Source organism: Simochromis diagramma, unplaced genomic scaffold, assembly GCF_900408965.1.
Source record: "Simochromis diagramma unplaced genomic scaffold, fSimDia1.1 OVJJ01000753.1, whole genome shotgun sequence".
In the NCBI taxonomy this organism is placed as follows: Eukaryota; Metazoa; Chordata; class Actinopteri; order Cichliformes; family Cichlidae; genus Simochromis; species Simochromis diagramma.
In genome coordinates this window covers 21140249-21160419 of record NW_024387523.1, presented here as the reverse complement: position 1 = coordinate 21160419, position 20171 = coordinate 21140249, and the positions used below count along the sequence as shown (strand labels likewise).

The 20171-nt window shown below is 39.5% G+C and overlaps 1 protein-coding gene across 4 annotated transcripts in view; it reads left to right on the top strand.

Moving 5' to 3' along the window:
• Positions 1-8755, top strand: part of khdrbs3 (KH domain containing, RNA binding, signal transduction associated 3) — a 191241-nt gene extending 182486 nt beyond the window's left edge. For all 4 annotated transcript variants that reach the window (XM_040021132.1, XM_040021131.1, XM_040021130.1 and 1 more), the window contains 2 exons: positions 2977-3029; positions 7847-8755. In XM_040021132.1, coding sequence (XP_039877066.1) covers positions 2977-3029; positions 7847-7938 — 145 coding nt within the window. In that variant the 3' untranslated portion in view covers positions 7939-8755. The remainder of the gene's footprint in view (positions 1-2976; positions 3030-7846) is intronic.
• Positions 8756-20171: the final 11416 nt, after the last annotated feature.

Below are 20171 nucleotides of genomic sequence, written 5' to 3'. Positions count from 1 at the left end.
TGTGTAGCAATATCGACAAAATGTCACCTCAGAAATTAGAGGCGCCTAACAGCTCCTGTTGTACTGCTCTCCTTTGTGCACAGAGCAGCTCTGCACTGGCAGCTTCCAGCGAAGCAGGTCCTTCTATAGGTGCTTTCCACTATTAGCTACAAAGAGACTTAAAGAGTTAAATGGAAAAGGGTGTGTGTGTGTGTGTGTGTGTATGTGTGTATATATATATATATATATATATATATATATATATATATCTTAGGTCACATAATTTTGTTTAGTTTTAGTTGTGTTATGTGGCATCTTGGTTTTTGTAAAAAAAAATTTATTGCTTAATGTGACCTGGCTATACATGAAGGCGCAAAATAACTCAATATTTTACATCCTAAACAATAAGTCTGCAAGCACCAGGGAATTGTGACAAATTGATTTTCTCTAAGTCATAAAATGATGTATATTTTGATAGCAGCCTCTCTGGAACACATTTTAGCATAGAGTAAAATCTAATTACTGGGTTGCCTGTCAAGTCTTGTCTCAGGATACACAGCATGACAAGCCAAAAAAAAAAAAAATGCATTCTCCACATCTTCTCCCTCTTGGTAGATATTCCCGTGACCTGACATCCATGGCGGATGTGCAGTGGCGCCTCAGCCACGAGGGCTAGCTGCAAACCCTGGCGGCTGGCCTCGCTTCTCAGAGGAAGACAACATTGGTGCTGGGGAACTGCCTTGTTTGCCTCTGCTGGCTTAGCATTGTTTATTGCTGAATAATGAAGTGTTTAAAATTTATGCTAAGCCTTACTTAAGGCACAACTCTCTTTAGGGAGCTGTCTCATGTCTCGTTGAGTCACTTCAGTGCTCTTAAAATGATGCTTCTGCATCCTCATGCAGGACAGTCATTTTGTTGATCTGATTTCATTTAAAGGGCCAATCATATTGGATATTTTACTACTGTTACTAGTTGACTGGGCATTGTTGCAACACTCCTTTGCTAGGAGGCACTATAAATTCTAGTTGGTTAACTAATCCAGCACATGGCTGCCCTCATCTCCCTCTGTGACAGAAAATTGTATAGATGTAGGAATCCACTACTAAACAACGGATAAAAAAATGTAGTCATCTTATGTTAGGATGTAATGGAAAAGTAAAAAATGAATTTTGGATAATGTGTCATCGTTATACTAAAATAAAAAAGTATAAAAAACAAATCACTCATAACCAGTCATAGGCTACATTTTTAGATAGGCCACACAGTTATTAGTTACGTACATAGACCAGTCTGCAGCTCTTCACCTCATCAGTTGAAACCCATCTGATTCTGCTGCCCTACTCCAGATTTCACCCTTCACTTATTCAGATCAATGTTACCTTAAAGTACCTTGAGGTGACTGTTGTTGTGATTTGACAGTATATAAATAAAGTTGGATTAAATTGAATTGAATTGATTAATTTTCCAAACCAGATAATCTCATTTTGCAGTGAAAAAAAATGACTAAAGTTGTTTTTTTTTTACTTTGATTTGATTGCTTTTAAGTGTCAATGCTTATATTATTATTTTTTAAAATCCAAAACACTGAAAAGTTCACTCTCATGTATAAACCCATTGTAGGAAAAGTTGCGAAATAAGGGACTGTGGGGTTAATTTGAACAGTTTTATAATTTTTAAATGCTAAACGTGTTAAAATGACCCCTTAAATGATGTGCTGAAGGTGGTCTGTTAAGGACCTGGTCACCCTGGGTGACATCACTGTGGCTTTTGCATACAGTCCAAGTGTGCGGTTTCATGTTAACTGTATAACTTGCTAGCATCATTAAAATGACAACATTTAGAAAAGATTTAGCATCCAGCAGCGCATTAACTTAATCCCTCTCTAAAGTGCATGGAGATAAAGTTTCATTTTCTACAAACTGGAATCCATGAAAGATGCTTTATATAATCACAAAAATCATTTAGTTTGAATTTATCGTACATGGCTTTATGTTATTTTAGGAAAGAACAACTTATTAATTAGAGCAACACAAAGGGTTGTGTCTTCATTTTTATTCAAAGATTCATTGAGTTAATATTTAACTTTATGCTTTTGTTAAGTAGATACAGCGCAGTGATAGTAGACTAAATTTCAGGAACCCGACATTCTTAAATTCTGCCAACTTTGGTGTAATTTGATATTGGATCGGACTGATTCAACCTCCTGGACTGTGGCTTTTTTAGTTAATGCCACAAAAAGCTTCCCCAGTACAGTAACAAGAGTAAAATGAGAATTTGTTACTTCCACTCTGGTGTGTCATTACTGTCACCTCTTTGCCCTCACCAGTCAGACAGTGTTGATGTGGTGTATTGGTGCTTTGGCTGGTGCTTTCAGCTCTCTAATCTGGAGAGCAGAGAGGTGCTGCTGTCGCTGACAGACGGAGTGACAGGCAGGCGGAGAGGACCCAGCTGTGATGGCTGGTGTCGGCTCAGTGGCAGCCTTATGATGAATTGCCTCTCTTGAATGATAGCGCTGTTACTGAATGATACTGACGCAGGATTGTTCTGTCAGCATCTCACTGGCAGCCGCAAATAAATAAATAAATAAATAAATAAACAAGAAATAAACCGCCATGCAACTTGCCTCCCCATCTTTTTATTTTTCATTAAAGTTGCCACCTCTCATAGATCTCCATATGCAGTGATATGAAACTGGAAGCTTGTGGAGAAAATTGCTTTGCAGAACTGCAAATGTGGTCCAACTTTTGAGTGATTGAAAGCTGCCTCTTGTTTGCTCTTTGTTTTTGTTTTTTACTTTCATTTCCAACCGAGTACACGTATGTAAAGAAAACAAAAACCTTTACTCTCGCTGCTTGAATTAGACATGATTGCCCTCCGATGAACGTGACTTTGATGTCCTACACTTGCGGGAAAAATAAGCTGCTCTCTCTTTCTGTGCTGATAATTGTATTGTTTTCCTCATACTGACGTTCACCTTTGTTTTCTGTGTTTTTACAGCTCAGATGACTACTACGAATACGGACACAGTGGGGAATCATATGATTCATACGGTGAGTTACAGACCTCTTTTTTGTATTTTTACTCTCTTCATAATATTTTTTGTTTCACTTGTCAGAACAATGTCAATTTTCTTTAGCTGACTCTGTCCTGCTGGCTTCAGCTCAGTTGCCACACCTCCCTGAAAATCCTGTGCCCTAAAGATGAGAAAAGTTTGAATTGTAAAGTGTATTGAATTCTAATAAATCAGACCTTCCAGACTTCATTTAGAGAATTAGGCAATGACAAAGGACCAAACAGCACTAATGTAATTTTTAATTTTATGTTCTTGTCTTACAGGAAATATTACACAAATTTTAAATTTTTAGCCTCTAGAACTAACCACAAATGCTCCAAGAGTGATTCCTGTACTTCTGAAGAGAAAATGTGTGTGTGTGTATATATATATACAGACAGAAGCTAAGCTCGTTGCAACGTGGCAAATTTAACCTCCCCCACCCTCATTCAGATCTGGCGATTGGAACAATTTTGGTTTTCATGTGAAGTATGACCCTGGTGTTAAGCATCAGGGTCAAAAGTTTAAACAGTATGTCAGATGTGCCACGCAATGCTCAATTGGTGGGAACTAGTGCGTTAGCACAGTTAGCTCGTTAACGCCGTCCAGCTCCACGCACGAGGCGATGTAACTCATTAACGGAGATTTGCCGCGTTATGGCGTTAGTGTCATTATAACGAGGTTAACGCTGACAGCACTAGTGGGAACACAACGAATATGACTGCACATTTACTCCAACATCATCCTAGTGCAGGGGTCAGCAACCTTTCAACCCAAAGAGCCATTTGGACCCGGTTTCCACGCAAACAAAAACACTGGGAGCCGCAAATACTTTTTGACATCTAAAATGAAGATAACACTGTATATATTGTTTTTTACCTTTATGCTTTTGTGTGGTGTTTACCTTTATGCAACTAAGGTGTGTTGCTTATGAAATCCTTGAAGTGCTAATGAGAAAATTACATTTTATTTATGTAACTGACACATTTTGAACTCATAAAGAAATATAACAAAAGGAAAGACACCCAGCTGAACTAAAATGATCCACGTAGCAAACAAAAACATTTGTGAGCCGCCACCCTTATATCGCCTTTGGGCTTTTGGAGCCTTGACCTGACTTTTAAAAAATAATTGGAAAAAAAGCACTATGCTGCTAAAAGATGAAAAATAGATATTTGCAAAATTCTGCCTAAATATGTATTTTACCTGGTTAATGTGTGTGGCGGGGCATGGTCTGCAGGGGAGGCGGACTCACCTGAGCAGCACCCGCAATCACGCCTCGCCGCCTTAACGTCTGTGCTCTCTATGCTGTTGTGTTGGTGTGAGCTGAAAAGCTACAGCCGGCTGTATGCGTACAGCAACTGTGTGTGAAAAGTGGTCAATAAAGAGATGCTGAAAAGCAGGTTCATGGAAACAGCGTCGGGTCTGCCGTGATATGTTTACAATAAGACTTATGGTCCCGAACCTCTGCGCACAGCGTCTGCAAATCGGGGCTGTACGAAGTCACTTTCATCTTTATGCAGGACTGTAAGCTGTCATCTGTGAGGCGTGAGCGGTGTTTGTTTTTAACATAGTTCACGGAGGACAATAGCTGCTGACATAATGTGGATCCGAAGGTCCATAATTGGCCTACCTGGGGTTGAAAGTTTCGGCGGGTACACCGGCTTCTGCGAGTGTGGCGCTTATTTTGAGCGATGAAAAAATAATAGAATATAATTGTATTTTTATATTTCAATATCACAATAATTTTCCAATTTAGCACTACAAGTTAAAAAAGAACTAACATAAATAAAATACACTTAAGCTAATTACTTAAAAAAAAAAAAAAATTCCCAAACCACGCGGAGCCGCACTATAAGGACTAAAGAGCTGCATGCTCTTTAGCATATGCGGCTCTGCACACACACACATATATGCAAATTAAAGTCATAATAAAACACTAGCTAGCACCATATGTTAAGAAGCATCAATTAATATGTAACAGTGCATTAATAAATATTCATAACATTTTGAAACCTGGAAAAAGTATTATTTATGCAGGTAACATTATCAGTGAGTTCAAAAATCTGTTTTGGTTTTTTTTAGATTGAGAAAAGAGGACAAAAGACTTTGTAACAATAGAAAATACAGCAAAGACAAACCAGGTATTGATACAATTATTATACATTTTTAACATTAGATTGTAGTTTAAAAATGTTGTACCTATAAGAATCAGAAAGTCTTCAGTTAAAATAGTTCATAATAGCATTACAGAGTCCTAGTTATTGGGAGATCCTTAACAACAAGCATTACAAAGACTCACTTTTTACTAAATTCATTGTTTTCTACAAATCTGCTCCAGTGAACAGGATCTTCTATCACTCTCACTCAAACACATTTGAGCGTATATGGCTATATGAATCATATGTCACCAAGGTTATTATAGCTACCTAAAACTGCTTAAAGCTAAAACTAGGTGGTAAAATATTTTTTCATTAACTGCAGCCAAGAAAGAGAATATTGTGGAAAACGGAAAAGATTTTGTGAACTTGCAAAACTATTCAGCCGTCCTCTTCCGCTTGTCCTTATCAGAGTCATCTACCAGAGGGCAAGAGGCGGGACACACCTCGGTGAGGTTCCCAATCTGAGGCAAACAAAACTAATGAGAAAACTAAAAAAACTGTACCTGTCCGCACCACCTTTAACTACACCTATAAAACACCAGCTACTGATAGCAGGGTTACTGTGCAACTGTGTTTGGTTTCTGTTTGTACTTCATACAGTGCCAGGCGAGTTGTTAGCTTAGGAGATAACACTGGATTTGGAGTACTTAAATGTTCAACAACAGTAACTTTAACTGCAGTGCAAAGAAGGGAGCTGACCTGGGAACGGATTGTGTTTATACACACATGTTTTACAGCTCTGAAAAGAGGGAAATGACAGATGCTGCACTGCCAGATTACTTGCTACTGTGCTGGCATTATGAAGAAAGCAGATTAAATGAAAGCCTGTTACATATTAAATTGTGTTTCATGGAAGAAATGTCTTTGAGAAAGTCAACATGGCTTGTTTAGATTGTGTTGTGTGCTGGCATAAAGTAGAGATGCAAACAAATGCAAGAAAATCAAAAATAACACAATACTTTAGGCATTGGGGAATAAATATATTCATTTAAAAATTCTGGATAAAAAAAAAATGTGGCTTATGGAAAAGGGATTTGAGTGGATCCAGCAGCTTCTTAGCAGGCTAAAATTCGTTATACAAAGATTCTTCCATGACCTCGATGGGATCATACAGTATTTATCTTTGATCCCTGCACTTCCATCTGCCCAGTCACTGAAGTTTCACCAACATTTCTAATTAACTTAAGCATGTGTGATGTTTGTGCCACAGTAACATCTGTCTCTGCAGTCACCTCAGCACAACTTGAAAATGTTGCTCTCGGCTTTACAGGCAGTTTATCGCGTCTGGAAAGAGTCGCCAATAACTCCGACCACAGCAAAGTTCAGACAAATCTCAGATAATGTTCAGCAATCCTGTGTCAGCTTTTGACAAGATATAGTGAGAAATGGGCCAAGGTCACGTCTCCTGCAAAGTACATTTCAGTGATAGCAGGGCTAATACATGCTACTGTACTGTGAAGGTCCATCCTTCTTTGATTATGTATGTGCGGCCTTTGTGTGTACCTGTAAATACACAAGTCTGGTTGTCCTGGGTTTAATGTCAGTCTGTACATTCCTCACAGTCTGGGTGAAAAGATGAAAACACTGTGTTAATACGAAGGTGTGTCTGCTTTAATTTAGCTTCTCTTGAAAGCTTCTAAAAGAGTATTCACTGTGGACTTTACCAAGGCCAGTCAAACAGTTTTTTTAGTGACTGACTGCAAAGACATGATCAACTTTTTAATTACTGAAATGTATAATTTATATGTGTTGTAGAGATTCACCTTATGTTGCATATTTTTGTGTTTTAAAGCAGAATAAGACTTTGCTGGGAGTTTGTGACTTTTTAATTAGGCAAAGCAAATGCATCGTAAACTCATATCTTTTCGTTTTTGGCAATAAGTCAAAGTTTTTAAAACTTTCCCAACTTTTCTGACCACACAAGTGGAAGAACTAAGCACCTCCTGCTCATTAGAGTGTTTGCTAGCATCGTATGAAGCTGAAAAACGGGTGGGGGGGAGTGCTGCTGCACACTGAAAAGAGGACGACAGTTCAAAGGAAACAGATAAACAGAGTTGATGTGCATCCATGTTCTCAAAACACAAGGTTACCTTGGTGTGTTTCTTCAAAGTGACTGTCAGTGGAGAGGTGACAGGTTTAATTAAGGGGTATTGGCTATGTGCTGCCAACAGTGAGCCTTTACACAGAAGGAAAAAAATCCCTTTGTGAGCCTCAGCTCTAGGGAAGTCTCAGTGCTGGCTGAAGATCAGACAAAGGGTGCCATCGATACTGGCACTTTCACATTGACAGTACCAGCGGGTGAACTGGGCTGATTTGGGCTAATGGTAATTGTGACCTTTTTTGCTAGGAGCCACTAAACGGGCTCTTTTCAAGTAGCTATTTGATCCTCTCATTCAATTATCTGTGATGAATACTTCCAGGTGAAAGTCAAGCTTCTTGGTGCGAGTCGCTGTTTGTGCTCGCAGCATGAAAGTGCTTTTTGTTTTCACCAGCAGCATCAATACCAGACACCCAGAGCACAGCTAACTTTGTGCTGTAATAATTTCATGGAAGGGAGCATATTTACAGTATTTGCATAGAGCTTGAAATTGATTTAAGTGCGACGCCTCTGTAATCACTCCACATCTGTTTCTTTCCTTTTCTTCTTAATCAGGTCAGGAAGAGTGGGCAAACAATCGCGGCAAGGCTCCGTCAGCACGAACAACCAAGGGAGTGTACAGAGATCAGCCATACTCAAGATATTGAACTGTTTATACAACCCGCACCTGAGTCCTCATGGCTGTTACAACCCCAAGTAATGGATTTTTTATGGACGCTCCCACCTTTTTAGAATTGAAAACATAAACCGCAAAAAAATAATCCAAACCAAACGGTGACCATAGTGAGACACTGAATGAGACAAAAATGTGGAATCCCCCTGATTCTAAAAAGATACTCCCACTGGATAAAAAGTGTGAAGCAATTTAGGTAATCTATCCTTTCCCCCTAGGAGAAATCGACTGGACAATAAGATTAAGAAAAAAGCTTCATAGTACATTAAGTTTCTCTCTCAGCTATGTGATTGTGAAGAATGACATTGTATCAAGCTATTTAACTTGGTAATGATTAGCGAGCCACTGTAAGGTGTTCGATACAATGTTTCTACACAGCTGCCAGTGCAACTTAATTTATCACCCTCTATTCTTTAGACCTTCAACTGCGTGGTTGATCTCTTAAAAATGTAGTAGCTTAGTTCTAGGAAAGTGCAGTTCTGTAGATATTTTCTCTGAGGGGTAATCGGTGAAATTGTGTCCCTTGTAAATGATTTACAAACTGAAAAAAAGACAAAAAAACATCCTGTATACATATTGTATTGCTGTTTCCTCCTCTTTTTTTTGTAAAATAATAGTTATTTAGTGTTAAAGGGCTTATAAAAGCATGGTGTGTAACTGTGGATATTGTCAGCTGTTTTATTCTGAAAAGCCTGTGTAGTTGTGTTCATTGATTATGCCCCCCAAACATCCACTTAAGTACATCTATAAATAGCTGCGCATACTCTATGTACACTGCACAACCAGAGCTGCAAAACAGTCCAGGAGCTTTTTAATGTTTGTGGAATTTTTTTAAATTTTTTTTTAGACAATCTAAGTAAGTCATTTTGGTGTCATTTTTTTTTTTTTGACTTTTTAACAATATACTTCTCTGACTGTGTAGGCATAACAATGAGTTTTAAGATGCTCGGTCACATGCTGGTGAATTGGCAGTCATTTCCATCTAGAGATTTGTTCACTATATTGATTTTAAGCTTATGTAAGCCCTTTAATATTTTCCTCTTTGTTGATGCTAAATAAACATTTTGAAAGAAAATACTTGTGTCAAAGAGAATAATTATGAACTCATTAAAAAGCGTTATAATTTAAACTAAAAAAAAAAAAAAAACACGCTTGCAATATTTACAACCACACACAAGCCTTTTAATGTAGTAAGCCGCAGTGATTATCACCGTAAAGTCAAATATCGGCATAGGCATGATGAACTTCCCAAAAAATACATACAAATAGTGGATACAGCTGTTTGTGACCTAGCAGATGACCTTGGTGATCGGATAACAACAGTTTCCTATTTGTATTCGAACTCCGTGTGCTGCTTTTCGTAGGAAATATCTCCGACTGAGATTTAGGGGATTTAGCGATAACGGCATCGGCGCTCTTGAAAATCTATCCGCTCTGTTTGCTCACATAATTCGCTGGGAAGCAAGCGCTGATCGCGTCAAGCATCATCAGTAAACACACATTAACTTTCTGGGTGTTTACCCTTACAGAAATGGCTCATAGGACCACGTCAAACTGAAAAAGAAAGAAAGACTCCTTGACCTCCCACAGGGGTCAGGTGTGTGGTTAAGGGGGTGAGGTGGAGGGTGTTGGTGGGGAAGGGGGGGGTTCTCTCTCTCTTTCCCTCTCTCTTCTTGTTTTGCTCTTTCTGTTCTCCTCTGGTCATGTGACCCCTTTCCCAGTCATATAAAGTGCCTGCCTCTGCCCCGTCCATTAAAGAGACTCTAAATGACCCCCAGCTGACCTCCGCAGAGAGAGGGATGGCAGTAGCTGTTTAAAAAGACCTCCGTTCCACAAGGTAAACAAACTGACCCAGTTTAACCTCTCCCCTAATGTAGCTGCTCATAAACCCTCTAAACTTCAGTGTAATATGTTTTACTGTCTCTGTTGAGTGCGTAATCCAGCTGCAAAGCTGGGAATAATTAGATGTATGTAACCAAAAAAAAGAAAAAAAAAACTGTAAAAAAGTATGATAAATAGCAGGAATATTTCAACTAACTGTGTAGTGAAATAACTTTATCATAAGACTTTGATAAAAATATGTCCTCTGTTACAATAATTGAACCATAAAATATTATGTGTCTTGGCATTTCTTTTCATGCTATTTGTTGTTACCTGGGTTTATGACGTAAACTTGAATAGTCACACTGGTTTATATATTTCCTTCTAGGTCGAAGTACTGGCTGCACAGGGGCGCCCATCCATTTATTCCAATGGTGCTGAAGGTATGTTGTTTGCTGCATCATGCGTATGCTGTCAGTGATGATATTGTTCATCTAAACTTGTCGTGCTATGTTCAAAGTTGGATCTGGTGGTGGGGAAAGAGAACAGGCAACAATGTAACAGTAGTATAGATGTGAAATCATGCGTTGATACAGTGCAGTGTACATAGTTATATAAGGTTTATGGGTTTTAGCATGTAAACTTAATTTACAGGTCTACATCACAAATATAAAGTACTTAAAGGCATGATGATTTTCAGTTACACTTCAAAGACTTTCAAGTAGTGTGCAGACATGTTATGTGATTTATGTTAAAAATGATACAACATAATAACACACTCTATCTCAAACAGGGCAAAGCTAATTTTTTTCTTATTTATTTAAACTCTCGACGTGTTACCAAAAAGAAAAGAGTTCGCATGAAATTCAGGCTTTAATTTTATTGATCCAATCAGCTGATGCTCAAAACTATTTTAAACAAAATTCAAGACAGATTCTTAAAAAAACAGAAAAATAAAATATAATCCAATTTATTTTTAAAACGATGTATAAACACATTCAAATGATTAGGTTGGGTCACATCCTGGTAATCCTATAAGGCTAAGGCTTCAAACTGCTTTTAACCTTTTTGCTACGTATGATGATCAGTGAGAGCAGATATCTCAGATAGAGTCATCTTTGGCACCAAATCTGGTTAAAAGAATAAGTCCCACTCACCTGCTGCCTTAACCTCTAAGCGAGGAGCAGCCAATCAGGAGAAAGTTAGTTCAAATGAAGGTTGTACTTAAAGCTAAAAGGGAACTATGAAGGGATGTTATGCAAAGCTTCTCTATTAGAGTCCAAGTATAAAGATCACAACCATCTCAACCATCCAATAGGATCATGTTTTATCTGGGTTGGCTGAGGGCTAGTTACAGTCGAACAACACTAATCCTCCCAGATGAAAATGTTTGCCTGTCAGAGGAATTCTCACATGATGGTCTAACCTGTTTGAATGTCAAGTGAAAAACCCCTAAAATGAAATATTCTGCAGAGGACACAATGTTATCATAGCACATCAAATATTAATGTGACTTTGAGGCAGCGCAATGTTGTTGTCATAATGGATCTTTAGAAGTAAAGCTGTTTTTCCAGAGATTGTGAAATTCTAACAATTGCCTCTAGAAAGCTCAACCCTCAGCAGCTCCCCTGTTATGTCCTTCCACAATCTTCTAGAGGGGATTCAAGTCCCACCGGATTATCTGCCAGAAGGTAGAGCAGGTTGTTCACCAATCAGCCGGCTTCTCTAGTCCACAGGTTGAGATGTCCTTGAGCAAGACATTGAACCTCAAACGGCCCCTGATACCTCCCAGTTTTTTTGCAATGCCTATCCATTGCTCACCCACACAATTAGTCTATAGAACATCGAGTGTTGTTTTAAGGGGTATAATTAAGTCCACCCCTTTGTGAAGGCTTTTCACCTCTTTGGAACATCCCAATGGAAAACCATTTACAGCTGTAATGCCAAAATGTATAAAACCTCATTTGAAATGTAACATGGTCTGGCTTCTGAAAATCTGCCTATTTAGTGAAAAAACAAACCCTAGTACTAGGTTGCCTAGATTCGCCAGCAGGCCAATGAATGTTGAGCAGTCCAAACAAAGCATTGTTTTTGCCTTTTTTTTGTTTTTGTTTTTGTTAATCGTCATATTGTTCTCTCTTCTTTATTTCCTTGATAGACTTGATGAATCGTTTCCTTCCAAACATTCAGGCCCACACAGATTCAAACCCACTCCTGATGAAGGGAAAGAAACAAGCTACGGACTTCGGACGAATTGCAGACGTCCAGATTTTCACAGTCTGGGCCGAGGTGAATCCTGTGGGGGAGGGGATGGAGTGGTGACCTGTTGAGATGCACAAAAAGGAGGGGAAAGATCGTGCCTGTATCACACATCTTCAGAACGGAGGGATGGAAGGAAACCCGTGAGGCAAATGGAGTTCCATATCCTCAGGGACAGTCTGTCGGGGGATATTTCCTTCAGAGCTTCACCGGCTGTGTATACATTTTACATATAGCAAGAGTGCTCTGAACTGAGTGTGAACCTCACTTCCATGGTTCCCGATTCAAACTGTTATCAGAATGGATGTGTCTACCTCTTGCGTTAGATCCTGAATGCCAGCTAAGGATGAGTAAATAAATAATGCAACATGCTAAGGAAAAGGCATCATAATTCTAGCAGAGACACGTCTATTCTCACCCTGTTGTGCTCATTAACCTCTATCAAATCAGCTCCAATGAATAAATAATTCACCAAGTGCCTTATTGTTGCATTGTTTTGACACTTTTAGATGTTTAGTCCCATTACCCAAGTTAACATATATGCCAGCGCTGGAGGGAAAGATAGCTACTTTTTTTCTTTTATGTTGTTTTTCTGCTTCTTTGTATGCATTACAAGCATGCAGGAAAACACCACCCGGCCTCATATACAAGAGCACAGTCTATTGCAGATGTACTGCTTAATCAGAGACGACTTCAGTGGATATTACAATTCCAAAATAGCTTTCTCTCCGGTGGAGAGCTTCATTCTGTCTTGTGCATAAGTCCAGATAGGCTGATCCTTATTCCTCACAGCTGTATGTCCTCAGTGGCAGACAATAGTTTTCCATTAGAGGAAGTGATTCTCACTGGAGCCTCAGGCCAAGCATCAGACAATGGCACAGCGACCTAAAGCTCACATCTCAGGCTCCCAGAGTCAACTCTCATCACCTCCAGAGGCTGATTTCCACTCTGCAGTGGCTTAAAGGGACAGGCTTATCTGAAGTGAGCTTGTCCAAGTTAATAAAGTTAAAAGCAACTTATTTGATTAGGAATGCATACAAGGGAGGATGCAGTCATCTATCACTGGCAGACGAGTCAATTTCAGCGCTAGATCGATGGTGAGCAGACCAGCAAAATTAGAAAGTGCTAAAAGGCTGTGAAAACCTTTTTTTCCAGTTAACTTCTTACTGTGAGGTATGGGGTCCTACTGAACCCGCTGTGCTCTGTTTCAAGGTTACACTGAATTAGTTTTTGAATAAGAGTTGTTTGTTGTATTTGTTTTTCCTTTCAAACATTTCAAACAGACAAACAGGTAGACTGGGCTTAAATATATTTGAATCAAAGTAAGTCTTGTTGTGTGTTTGTTAGCGTTATTGTCAAATCTGTCAAACGCATAGACTACTAGAAAGCGATATGGCATTCAGAATATAGACTCACCAAAAGTTTTAACCTTTTTTTTTTAAAACTAGACTTTATTGGTGAGTCAAAATATGCGGTCTTTATGTCCAAATGACCAATTAAATCAAAGCTAGTTTATATAAACACCTAAGGCATTTTAAACTGGCTGCCAAGTTCAAGACTTGCTTTTGGGGGCTGACAGACCGTTAGACTAGCTTAACTTAACCAATTAGTTTAGCTTAGCATACTGTAAGACCTTGCGTTACATTTTTTTTTCCAAAAAATGAAATATCCTGGGATGTATAAGTGGGACTATTTCTTGACCAGAGATCAGAGCGTCGTGGATCATTTTCTGACTGTCTTTGAGTTCCCCTTGAAAAATGTTGGTAGGGGGATTTTACTGCACTTTGTTTTATTTATTTATTTATTTTAATATGTCTAACTGAGCTCAATCTGGCTCCTTATTTGTTTTATCTCATCATAAGCTAGCACGTTTTTCATGTGAAGAGACCCTGAAAAGACTTGCACAGAACAGGTTCAAGCTGAAGACCCACTTGCAGCAGTGGCAGCCGTGCTAACTACTCAGACTTTTTTTTAATACTCATACAAATAATCTTTAAGAATATTAAAAAGTATTTATGCTATCAAGCCTGTGTGTGGTTTTTAATTGGTTTTGGAAAGAGAAGTTTACACACATACCAGATTTAATTACATTTATTTAAAAGGGGGAGAAAAAACCTATAGCCTCTAGCTATTGCTTTAGTGTTATCTTGCCTATATGTTGCACTTATTGGATGACTGTTATACATATGCGACTATAATAATGGTTAATTACATCTGTTGTAGCTGAAAACATAAAAAGCACTGGCTTTTTGATTTCATGAAGTGTGCTAACCCACTAGTATTTGCCTTAATCATGTTCAGGATCTAAAGCAGCTGCCTCTAGCTGTTTGTTCTGTAATTAACTGGAGGGCTCTTAATCTTACTGAGATTAAAACACCCTGATCAATGTTGAAGTGTCCCCGTGTCTCCTGAAGTGAACACTAATGTGACCAGAGGTCACTGTGTGTCACTTACTAAATGGAGGCTTAGATTGAGTGTGATCGATCTCCAAATGACTTCAAGTCAACGGCAGCAAATACTAGCAATGAAAACAAGGAATGCTTTGTCAAGAGTTTTTTTTTTTTAATTTTTAAAAATTAGTTTTAAAAACATAACATAACTTTTCATTATTCATCTAAGAGCATGAAGTGACAAAAGCAAATGATATCAAAATTAAGACACGTAAAGGAACATGTTTAAAAGAAAGAAGAAAAAGAAAAACTGATAGAAAAAGGCAAAGAAAAACAGGGAATATAGGGAAAAGCATACAAACCCCAAATGTGAAGTCAAATCTCATATTTATTGTGCTACATCTGTGTAGTCAAAGCAGAGTCTTTACCATAAAACGACCTTGACTCCAAACTGGCATTTGGAGTCAGGGGGCTGAGGCATTTCACGTTTAGCTTTGTGCAGTGCTATTAACCCTACAATGTTAATTGTGCGGCACAGGCGGGGGAAAACAGTGTTGCTGCGCTGGTATAAGCATTTCTCTGTGCACGTAACTAACTTCTAATCGCTATGCTAAATGTAATAAGGTACATTACCAAATTTAATGTGTGTAGCTCCAGCATAAATTTTGGGGGGCTTTTAAACTCTTTATTAAAACAGACCAGAGGGAAAGACATGGAGTAAGGAGGTTTGAAAAAATAGTGAAAAGTTGCTTAGATGTCAATTCAGAAAGACATTTACAGTTATGAAGTACAGAAATAGTTGTTTGTGAAACTAAAGGAAATGATCTGCCAGTTAATTTCAAGTCAAGCAACTAATAGGAACAACACGACTGATTGACATCAGATGCAGTGGTGAATTCATCAGAGGGTGAGCGATGTCGTATAAAAGTTGACTGTACTGAAGATATGGTGTTATGGTACTGTAGCACTGGTGTAACACAAGTAGTGGGAATGTAAGACCTGCTAGTGCTACTTCTTGCCTTCTTTGAATGCAGTATGGTTAGCTTTAACCACAGTATGAGGACAGAAGGAAAATACGGGCTAGACAGGTTCTAGATTCATAGGAGCCAAGGGTGTCTGACAGAGGACTTGTACACCACAGTTATGGAAAACAAAACAGCATTTATTAACAATAAGAGTTCAGTAGGTTGTGCACAATTAAACTAAAGTAGAGCGCGCTTTTTGAAAATAAACCCAGTTTTGTGTTGTCTTTGTGTCCTTTTTTAAAAGTCAATTTCCTTCGATGCAGGACCCTGCATCGCGGGACGTGAACCGCTAGGAAGAAGTCTGTCAATATTCAATAGTAACTGTGTGTTCGTAACCAGTCGAGTTACAATCTACCAATTCATCCAGCTCTTTGGACTGGGGCTCGTCATCCAGTACTGGAAAAGTGATCCTCGATTCTTCTCGGGTTTTCAAAACCAACCCTATCCGATTGTTCAGTCTGACGTCACTAGCCGTGTCTGGACCTAAACTCCGCTGCAGGTCCATATATCAAACGATCACTATGGCATTACTGAGAGTTGAAAAACTGTCTAAAGTCTTTCATCTTTAATAAAATGATCAGCGTTCTGCTCTACCAGGTGTAACAATTGAGTTTAACATCCAGGCATCCATGCAAACGGAATTTATGACATTTAACGGAGTTAGAAGTTAGCAGGGAGTTAGCTTGCTAGCTTCTATCTAAATACAATATAGCATGTCCTGACTGCGGGGTTTTGGAAACAAATTAAAACGTACAGCTCTGTTATCACTTCCAACATAAATGAAGACAGAAAACTAAACAGCAGTGACGTTTGTAGGGTTACTGAAGTTTGGCTAGCTGGTATATAATGATGTGCTACGTGACCGCTAGCGACACAGCTATGTTAGCATAATATAAACAAGCTAACTTTTTTTTCCACTTTAACGTGGGTTAGCACACAGTTAACGTGAGTGTTGTCGGTGGTCAGGAACAAATGTAATCGCATGGCAGGATGCTGCAAAAGGACCAAACTTCAGCCAGGAGAACAACTGAGATAATCCATCCACAATACGAGGTTAGTCATTCATATACTGCTGCATGGGCTGGGCTGTAGTTACATCCTAAGGTTTTAAAAACTGAGCTTAAATAAATGATTAGCGGTAATAAAAGCCGAGGGAGGTCAACAGTGATCACTGACTGTTTTAGGAGCTTTTTGAGATCAAATAGAAGAAAATACATAACATTAAACATGTTAACAACACAAAAGCCATATTAAACGCAGACTACTTTAGGCCCGGAAGTAGGATTTGTCGCGTCATCACTGAACAACCGGATTGAAATAAGCACAGAAAAAAAAACCCTGACCTGGGCAACTGCTCAGAACACAGTTCAACCATTCGGCTCTGATATCTATAGCTTATTACAACTAATTGCTACCAGTGTTTCTAGATTTCTTTCAATATAATTCTTCATTGTACACCCTTGTTGATTCTAATTTTCAACGTGCATAGAAAACACAAACAATACTAAATACCTCAGAAGTACATTAGAAATACACATTGGCTTTAGGAGTTATCAAAAGTTCCAAACTAGGTAAAGTGCAGGTTAAGGCCCTTTAATTTCAAATTACTAATATTTAGCGTGCAAAACCAAAATTAGTACCATGAGAAAAATAAACATGTTAACATAAATTCACACAAAACACCACATTTTACACCCATACCTTAGTAATATGACCATAACTTTCAAATAACATTTAGTATAAAGTGCAACAGACTCATTGCTTTAGCCTCAGAAAGGGTATTTTCAATGCAAGAGGGCTAGCGGAAATTAGCATCGGAGCTAGCGGAAATTAGCATTGGAGCTAGCGGAAATTAGCATGCTATGCTAGTGCACATGCACTGACTGGGACAGAGCAGTGGGGGAGCCAAGGCAATAGCATATTATAATGGGCAAGTTTTAAGATTCAATTTATTTAACGACAAAAAAATAAATAAATTAAAGCAATTAAAAACACCCCTGGCCAGGGAGAACAGAGTTAAAAGCATTAAAAACAATACAATAAAAGTCAATGGCCTCAGCCACAACATTAAAATCCACTGAAGTCAGAATGAGTACATCAAACAACACAATTTTAATTTGTTGCTAGGTGATTAACTCATACAGTGATACCTCATGCTCACTAGATGGCAACACACAACAGAAAGCTTTCCTCTAGCTACATAAGTTACAGGTAGAAAGCGAAAGAAATTAGCATCCAGTAGCCTTTAAGCAAAAATGAATGTGTCCACTTACTCATTACTTAGGCTACATCAATCCAATGTTGTGTGGTGTAATCAAGCAACAATATAAAGCCGGCTGCATCATATAAATCAATATGCACAGCCTGTCAGCCACGACTTGCGCTGGAACCAACTCCGACAAAAAGTCCTGTTGTATGCTTTTGACTTCTCCTTCGTTGCCTGGGTTAGTTGAATTTCGGGCTTGTCAGGTCCCAACTCTTTAACTTGCAGTTTTTCTGCCATTGTCCTTCTGGCAAAAGGGTAGGTTAGAAGCGATCTAACCGAATTTGGGGGAGGCTGTGCCTCAACCGTTAACAATACCGCTGCCATCGTCTCTCTCTGACCTTATAGCTCACTTAGGCTACTGACTGAGGTAAATTCTAGAACAGCAAATCTTCGCGCGTTTTCTGCAGGGGCGCAATTTTAAGCGCCCCCAAACCATTTAATTCAGCGACGCTGATAGGTCAAATATTTATTATTTTCCCCTGGCAACCATTTAATGATAGGCTATTTCGCTGCATATCAAGGGCGCTTTGACGAGCGCCCCAGAAGAAGAAAAACACCGTTTGTTGGTTGAACTTTAATGAGTCAGCTGGTGAAAATGTTAAAATACGCCTGGCTGTATATGGGCACACACATAGTAAAACTATCATTGATGAATTTTTAAAAAATATATATTTTTACTCCTCCACATTTGGGGGGGCGGAGCCCGAGCGCCCCCTATGGGCCAGCCGCCACTGCCAACGGGGCAAAAAAAAAAAATGATCAGCTTCCTCGGCCGTCCTTGTCTGCCTCTTCGCTCTGGTGCCAACTGAAAAAGGAGAAGGGGCAGCGACAGTCTCCATTTTATATATCACCGGAGTTTTTTCTCACCAGGAATTACTCAGGACTTAGCCCAGATTAGCCCAGATGGGCTAAGTCCTGAGTAAAACATGCAATAAAACCATAAGAATAAAACACTGTCCATTATTCTCCAAAAGTTGATTCTGTTCATCTGGACGTAGCGTTTTGTGGGAGGAATGTTTCGTCACTCATCCAAGTGACTTCTTCAGTCTCAGCTGACTGCAGGTTTCCCCAATCTTATAAATAGTACATTTGCATAATGACTGAAACCGGTACATTATTAAAAGATTAAAAGTAATAAAACATAGCAACCCATGGAAGATGAAAAACACTCAGTTAAACTTGTCCATTCCACCCCATGACAACTGTAACACCTTTAGTACCAGTCATAAACTTGAAGGTCTTTAATACTATTAACCTGGGCATCTTAAATGGACTGGGCTGGTTCTTATATAGCGCTTTTCTACTGTATCTGAGCACTCAAAGCGCTTTATACAACTGATTCATTCACCTAATCACACCAGCACTTTTTCCATTCATTCACACTCTGATGGATGCATTGGAGAGCAACATGGGGTTAGTATCTTGCTCAAGCAGACTGGAGGAGCTGGGATCAAACCACCGACCTTCCGGTTTGTAGGTGACCTGCTCTACCACCTGAGCCAGTCACATCTTAACACATGAGTCTGTGTGGACTGACCCAGTTTTTGGAGCCAGCGTCCATTAGAAAAACTGCAGTTTTTGACACTTGTATTTATTTATTTAAATGTTTCAAATGTTCTGCAGGCTGTCGGCTGCTTCTTGCTGCTTGGTTACAAAGCGATGCATGACTCGGCTTTAGGTCAGGCTGGGCTTTTATAAACTGATGGAAACCCTAGAAAGGTGGGTACAAGCAACACACATAGACATAGACATTCGCACAGATACATTTAAATATAATGTACACCAGCTACTCCAGGAAGAGGTCCGAGCAGGTGTGGAGGAGGAGCGAGTAAGTAGAGCTGTAGGCCTTAAGTGGCAGGGAGCATGGACAAGGTGGGAGAGCACCTTGCAGCGCAAGGTCACCTGGGCAAACATCATGCAGGCAGACTTCCACCGGATCCGATTCCTAGTGCAGGCAGTATACGACACTCTGCCAAGTCCAGCAAACCTCCATCTGTGGGGAAAGAGTGAGACACCTGCCTGTCCCCTGTGCTCTGGAAGAGGGACCCTAGAACACCTCCTTAGCAGCTGCCCAAGGGCCCTGGCCGATGGTCGGTATCGTTGGCGGCACGACCAGGTGCTCAGAGTAGTTGCTGAAAAGATTGCCTCAGCAATCAGCACCAGCAAGCATTATCATGCTCCGAGGAAGGCAATCTCTTTTATTAAGGCTGGAGAGAAACCCCAGGTGCGCCCACATTTGACAACTGGCCTCCTCAACACAGCCTCTGATTGGCAGCTACAGGCTGACCTGGGTAAACAACTAAAGTTCCCTCAGAACATTGCAAAAACATCACTCCGGCCAGACATGATAATTATTTCTGAGGCCTCAAAACAGCTGATCATGCTGGAACTCACAGTGCCCTGGGAAGAGCGGATTGAGGAGGCCAATGAAAGGAAACGAGGAAAG